This window comes from Pieris rapae, chromosome 7 (genome assembly GCF_905147795.1).
Source record: "Pieris rapae chromosome 7, ilPieRapa1.1, whole genome shotgun sequence".
Taxonomy (NCBI): domain Eukaryota; kingdom Metazoa; phylum Arthropoda; class Insecta; order Lepidoptera; family Pieridae; genus Pieris; species Pieris rapae.
In genome coordinates this window covers 7,522,982-7,530,856 of record NC_059515.1, presented here as the reverse complement: position 1 = coordinate 7,530,856, position 7,875 = coordinate 7,522,982, and the positions used below count along the sequence as shown (strand labels likewise).

General features: G+C 30.0%; 1 protein-coding gene across 1 annotated transcript; it reads right to left on the bottom strand.

The window, feature by feature from the left end:
• Positions 1-219: 219 nt before the first annotated feature.
• On the bottom strand, positions 220-7,392 carry LOC110994667 (chaoptin-like). The gene is made up of 5 exons (XM_022261465.2): positions 7,120-7,392; positions 4,696-4,912; positions 1,389-4,514; positions 1,059-1,315; positions 220-986 (listed from the first exon to the last, which is right to left on the bottom strand). Exons 2-5 carry the CDS (start codon positions 4,856-4,858, stop codon positions 423-425), a joined length of 4,110 nt encoding a protein of 1,369 aa, XP_022117157.2. The 5' UTR covers positions 4,859-4,912; positions 7,120-7,392; the 3' UTR covers positions 220-422.
• Positions 7,393-7,875: the final 483 nt, after the last annotated feature.

The following is a 7,875-nucleotide window of genomic DNA, read 5'->3' as shown; positions in this document are numbered from 1 at the left end:
TTCCTTCAAAATTACCTTCTAATCTATTATTTATTTGTATAATTGATTGCCTTAGAATTTATTAGCAACTATGATCAATTTTTACCGACTACCGCATTTATAAATAGTGTATTTCGTGAGAAATTAAACCATACAGTAATTACGAATCTAATATTTTGTTCACTAGAATTTAATTTATATAAGGTAGATTAGGGATGACAGATAAATTAAAAAAAAGTATTTGGGTAAAATAATTAATAGAAACGATGAGCAACAATTTTATTGAGTATAACTTTTATCTAGAACTATTACAATCACTCTATGTAAGAACAACAATTATAAATATATTTAATGCGCTCTAACTAACTATGTCTAAAGCAGGCAAGCTTCTAGTGATATTAGTTATTGCTTACAAAAATGTATTAAGACTGTACTAGTCTAAACTATTTTATTTTATCTACAGAAGTATAACGACTCTTCGACATTCCTAACAAAATGTTATCAGTGGACGCTGTATTAGAGCATTGTAAAACATCTTCTTTACTATGAATTGAATGGTAATCATTCATTTCCGACCATGCTGGGTCGGACTTAGCGATTCTTTTTCTTTCTTTAATCTTTGTATACAATAAAACTGAGACCATAATAAAGAAGACTACAACGCCTAATGAACAACCTACAATAAGACCGAGGCGCCTATTCAGAATAGATGATATTCTATAGACTTTATTGTTTGATTTTGCAGTAAGTTGCTTTTTATAAGTATCAAATGGTAAACATTCACTTGTAGTAGATTGAGTAATGATTGTTTCAGCAATACTTCGGTTAATTTTTATGAAACTATTAAAGTTAGTATCTGTTATATTTCCTGGTAATCCTTCGATAATCTCGTCATAATTCATGGGAGTTTCATAAAGAGCTAGTAAGCAGACTACATAATTCATATTTTTATGCAATTCAACTAAAGCAACCGAAGTTTCATTTCTGTTTATGAATTTTGAGTATACCTAAAAATAATGTTTTGTTAATTGAAAAGTTTACTGAACATTCAACGCTTAAGCATTTTATTAAAAACTTACCTCAGACGATTCCTCTTCATCATAATACATAATCTGGAGAACTTTAATTGATGTTCGATTTCTTATAAACCACGAGACGGAAACTGAGCCGTCATTATGCTTATCAACCGACATCTGTGCAATTAGAGGAAAATTACATTTCCCATTAGGATACTCATTGTTCAAGCATTTCACGGAATTTGGTTCTATAATTTTCGGGTGGTCTTGGATCCATGTCCATGTGTTATTCTTCTGACATCGGCATATAATTACATTCTCTGGAAAGAATAGGAACAGCCAGGATAAACAGACTTTGTTGTTTTATATTTAAATTACATTAAATATAATTACCTTTTATACTAATTCCTTGAACATGATTTTCAATAGAATTCAATAGCTCTAGAGGTATAGTTTGAAGTTTATTATGATCTAAATCTATTTGAACAACTTTATTTAAATTTTTGAATGCGGTTGCTGATATATATTTTATGTTATTATAACCTAAATAAAGTACTGTTAGTTCATGTAAATTAATTAAATCGTCATTCAATATGTTTTGTAATTTGTTATAGGAAAGATCCAAAAGTTTCAAATTCACCAAATCTTCATCAAACGAATCCATTGATTCAATGTTATTATGAGACAAGCATAATGCCGTTAATTTAACAAGACCACGAAAGTTGCTCGTTTTCAAATGAGTAATTCTGTTGTAACTTAAATCTAAGTTTTCTAAATAAATTAACTTTGAAAATGGGCTTACAGACAGACGTCTTATTTTATTGTATGTTAAATATAAATGTTGTAAACTAATAAGTAGACCAAAATCTATGTCCTCTATGTTAGTAAGATTCGTTGTGCTCATATGTAATTCGTAAAAATTTGCAACCAATGTATTATCACTAAATTTACTAGAACGTGACCAGCTATATGTTGGATTTTTGCTAAGGTCGATATTGATAAGCGACAATCCAAATTTCTTGTAAGAGAAGAAAAAATTAAAGTTAAGAATATTATTATTTGAAACATTTATATTTTGAATGCTGGGAAAATTTTCTAAGATAAGATTTGGCAAATAGTTTAATTTATTACAACTGATATCCAGTAGGAGTAATTCACTAAGCAATACCTTTCGACTAGTTGTAATTGATTGAATTTCATTTTTTCGTAATATTAAGTATTTCAGTTTTGAAAGTACGCCTAATCCACTAAATTCTAATTTAGGTAATAAATTATCGGCAAAATCTAATGTTTCTATGAGCGTTAAATTATGGAGAGTATTATATGGCATATAATCGAGGAAATTGTTGCTGACATTCAACTCTGAAACCGAATTATACGGACCAAAAAGCTGAGTTGGGAGTTTGCTTAAAATATTCTGAGCTACGTTAAGCCTTAGCAGGTTTTTATTATACCTAAATGTTCCTTTTACTATTTCTTCAATATTACAATGTTCTAAAAATAATATTTCTAATAATGGTAACTGTGCAAACGCATCTACTGGTAAGTAGTCAAGAATGTTGTGTGATAAGGACAACATCTTCAAACCTGCTACATCTAGTGCTAGGAGATCGTTTGATTTTAAGAAATTACTATTAAGTGTGAGCACTTTTAAATTATTCAAGCCGTCAAACGTGCCATTTTCTATAACTTGTATTTCGCAAAAATCTAAGTACAATGAACTTAAAGGCAGTTGTTGGAATAGATTTTTGTAAAGAATTTTAAGTGGATTGTAAGATAAATTTAGGCTCCTCAACTTCTTTAAATGTTCAAATGCCATATTATAAATATAATTTATTTTATTATGTGAGATATCTAAATCTTCTAATTCACTTAACCCAATAAATGTAAAACTGGTGACATTTTTAATATGATTATATTGAAGGTCTAAATATCGCGTTGAGCTTAAACGTTGAAATGAAAAGTCGTTAATAACAGAAATTTCGTTATTAGCCAATTCCAATCGCGCTAAAAATGTCAAATTTCCGAAAGTATGTTTTGTTATAAATTTAAATCGATTTTCTTTTAAAGTAAGATAATATATTCTGTCTTCATTTTCAAAAGTATTCACAGAGGAAAGCTTGTTTGCATGCAAATATAGTGTCAGCAGTTTTGAGCTGATTTTTGGCAAAACTTCGTGTATATTTATTAGGTTATTATTATTAAGAGAAATATATTTTAAATTCTTCATTTTTTCAAACGCACAGGGCTCAATAAAACTAATTTGATTATGATCCAAATATATATCCTCTGCTTTGATTGAATTTATAAAGAGACTTTTAGATATGAAGGTGAGCTTATTATTATTAAGTCTAATTTCTTTTAGAATCACCAAAGCCACGAATGTGTTATTATTAAAGTCTATAAAATTATTATTGTCTAGTCTTAAAATCCCTAAATTGACATTATTTATAAAAATGCTATGTGGCACGTCATTTAAGTAATTAGAATCTACACGCAGCTCTACTATATTTTCCAAATCACTAAAACTCTCACTGTTTATGTTACCTATACAATTCTTATCCAAGTGTAAAATACTAATTTTCGTTGAATTTTGAAAGGAATCTATTGGCACTTCAAGTATATTATTACTACTTAATATTACTTTTGTCAACGAGGGCATGTTACAAAGGAGTCCATTGATATGGTGCAAATGATTATGACTTAAATTTATGGTCTCTAATAGTTTATTATTTTGAAATAGGTTGCTATTTAGAATTTTTATTCGGTTGTAACTGAGATCAATTGATTTCAAATTAATTAAAGAATTAAAAGCTCGATAGTGGATGTTCTTAATAAAGTTAAAATGAAACGATAATATCGCCAGGGACGGACTAAATTTAAGGCAGTCTTCCGAAATAAGTTCAAAATTATTGGAATTTAAATCTAAATACTCTAGGGATTTTAATTGTATGTCTTCGACATTCGGGCACAAAGAAATTTCGTTCCAAGCTAGTTTTAAAGAGCGGAGAGCTTTTAATTTTGCAATCGATGTGATCGGAAAAGCCGTTAAGTTGTTCTCGCTTAAGTCGATTTCTCTGAGGGTTAGTTCCAAGCCAGAAAAGGCATTTTCAAGAATTTGCTGTATCATATTGCCTTTTATATTCAGTTTCATCAAAGGTAGGCCATAGAAACTGTAGTTAGGTATTTCTTCGATAATGTTAGATGTTAACTCAATAGAGATGAGCTTTAGCATACCAGAAATGGCTTTATATGGTATCAACTTAACTTTGCTCGATACGATAGTTAGAGTTTCAAGGCACTTTTTTATCGGTACAAAGACCTCATCGTCTATGCTTTTTAAGCTTGTTCTCGATATATATATATGCTTTATACAAGCGTTTTGTGGTATGAAATGTGGTCCCAATTCTTCTTCGTTAGTATCGAGGTCATATATCGAAAAAGTATGTATACGCGGCACACTTTGAAGTGCGTTCTTGACATCTTTGAGAGTTGTATCTTGACAGTCTAAAAATGTAGCTGTAAACAAATTAGAAAGTTCATCTAATCATAAATTTCATTAATCATTTATTAATATTTAAGGATCTTTAAAATACATCTGTATCATAATTTCAGCTTCATTATAATAAAAAAAATAGGTTTATAACTTAAACAGATTAATTGCATTAGACATCATTGTATTTTTAAATAGACTTCTTACCATCTTCAAAAGTATAACACAAACATTTATCAGTGTCAATTAAGTCAGGACATGCCAAGGTATTTTCAATTCGGCAAATTGAGAGAAAAACCAACAGAAAAGAAATAATTTGAAACTCATTCTGACAGTTCTTCCCCTCCACGACCCATACAGTGTTTTTCATAATTACATTATTGTATCTGTTTCGTTTTATGCTACAGGCCCCTCATTTTTAAACCTGAAAAGAAAAAATACGTATAATATGAGAGAAATTGGACTATACAAGACGATTGTCAGTTCCCAGACATTAAGTATTAAAAAAAATTAACCTACATAGTTATAATAATAAAAATTAAAAGCTTATAATAAACTAACTACTATTTTTGGTTTTAAATAATTATTAAAGCGTAAAAATTTACCAAATTTGAATATGCAGTAATCAGTAAGTTATCAAAAAAATACAAATTGAACAAATTGTAACGAAATTGCAAACTGAACGAACTCGTACAAAGAATGCTACGTATTTTTTATTATTATTACTATTGATTGAACTACATTTGCAGATTATAGAACGAGGTCAAGGAGGTTTTTATAACGACCTTGTGATTTTATGCGAATTTTGCAACCAAGCCAAAAAATAAATGCTAGATATCACATCTAGAAACATAGAGAAAATCTTTAGAATATGATCAATAATAGCTTGTTATGCGCATTTTCAGTTTCAATTCAAATTAGTAGTTCAGTTCCCTTTCTACGTGTTACACACGCCTTAACAATAAAAAGGATAGGCCGAGTATGACCTACATAACGATTAGCTATAGCAGTTGAGGTACGTTTTGGTATAGAATACCTAATCATCCTTTGAAGTACATTTAATGTAAATTTCTTATGGCAATAAAACAAAAAACTGTGCTATTATAAAGAGCTTATCGTCAAAACTATTTGGAAACTGCAGCGCAGGCAACAGACAGAAGCCTTAAGCTCAAATCATGAACATCCTTCTGAAGTACGAACAAAGAGCAAGCTATGATGGGCTTGTCAGAGTTAACGAAACTGAAATTTCCATTTTCATCACAAAAATAATACTTGAATAACAATGCCAAAAGTTTTTAAAGCCTGGATTGGAAATGCCACCTGTTTTTAGGTTTGCAGTGAAAATACATCTATGTCTTGAGTATAAGTTTATTAAATATGACTATGGACGGAAATCATAAAAAAAGGGAAGAATAAAAAACCTTGTGGTGTAAAAACTTTCATGTTACCTAAAAGTTATGTTTTTTTTACTTAAAAATCTCTTTAATACTAAAATATCTTTTATTTAGAAAATTTAATTAAGAATACTATCACGAATTTAAAACAAAGGAAAATATAGGAGAACTCTGAGGTACGAACAAAAAACTAGTCAACGCTTTGAGAGTTTCATTTCTTTGTTAATTGTAAACCTTAGCTATTAACTAGACTAATGCCTAGTTAAAAATTCTATATATTGAAATGTTACATCTAACCATTCCTTATTAATAAGTTAGTATGGTATATATTAACGAAAACTTTTATCCGATTAAAATTCATATACACATTTCTACCATCGGTATAGCACGTTACCCCGAAAATATGAAAATCGCAAAAAAACAAAATTATGTAAGTTTTTAATTTTAAAATTCAGACCCAAAGGCGATTCCATACATATGCAAACTCGGTCCCGCTCAAACAATATGGAATTATAAAACTTCGACAGACATAAATCCTTTTTAGGTTATAATTAAGATCAGAATAATAAAAATATCGTAATTATCTTAAGCGTAGATGTTAGTATATGTAATAGCCAATAGGTAGAGAGAAGACGAGGGTAGGAATAGGACATATTGTCCTGGTATATAATATTTTGTTATGCATTTGTAATCCGATTTTTATATAAGCCTGTAATCCGTCTAAAGAAAAAATATTTTACCAAAGCTACCAACAGAATCATGTTAAGGTAGTGTTAGGAGATTAAATTTATTTATTGGTTATTAATCTTAAAGCCTGGGTAAATAAAGCTTATAATCGCGTGCTAACCACATACCGTTGTATTGAAAAGTGGTCTCTGTATGCGGTCTTAAGTGACGTAAGCAGGATGACGTGATAAACCATCCTCAGAGACTGATATCATTCATTTAAACAGTTTAAATGGAGTCTCCATTCTCCATGAATAAAAAAATAGTAATTTACAATATTATTTATTTATCTATTTTTATAAATATATTTATATATCAAACCATAATATGTTCTACATGTTTGTTATTAATTCACAAAGCGACGTGCATTTTTGTTATATTACAAGATCAAACAGTAAGCTGAATTATTTAATTAATTCAGCATATCTAAACACTAATTTAACTTTAAAAGAACACAATAAATCGTGCCTTATCTCGTATCAACAAAACAAAGTGCAAAAATAGTTTTTACCTAAAGGCTTTTGTTTGCGCTGACACGGTCCCAGCTAATTGCAAAACAGTGTTATCCTTCAACACTTAGAGTCCATTTTTGTTATGCGGCCTCGAAGACCGGCCGAAACGCGCCTGTCCTTAACTGTTGAGGTTTTCCACACAAGAAACAGTTGGTGCTTCAATCACAGGGGTTTTTACTGGCTTATAGGGGATAGAAACCGTTTAAACGTGCAGCACACAACGCCTGAGGTCATTAGAAAGCTCGACAGAAGACTGCCGCGGCGGCGCGCGCTCGGTAGGTCAACGCTGTTGTTGCGGCACCCCAATCCTCTATTATTATACTTTTATGACGATTTTGATTCCCTTTGATTTATTATTTCTTAAATATAAGATTTAGTCTCAAGTTTACAGGCGTTTTTAAGTGCTGTATACTGCTTGTATATTTATTGATTACAAATGAAATGTACACTTAAGCAGTCAATACACTTTGAGTGGAACTCAATTTTCAATATTATATGATATATGCTTACTTAAGTGTGTTTTTAACGAATTGGCTTAAAAAGTACTGGACGGAATAAAAAATTCATTCGCCATCCAAATGCTAGGCTTTTTGAATTTCCATATTACTTTTTTTTGAATATCCATACTAAAACTACAATAATGTTACCTAGGGTGCAAAAAATGCCTATAAAATATGTTTCATAGCATGCGCTGTGAAAACTATTGACAAAAAAATATTCGTAGATTCGTAATAGAAGATCATATCAATTCAAAA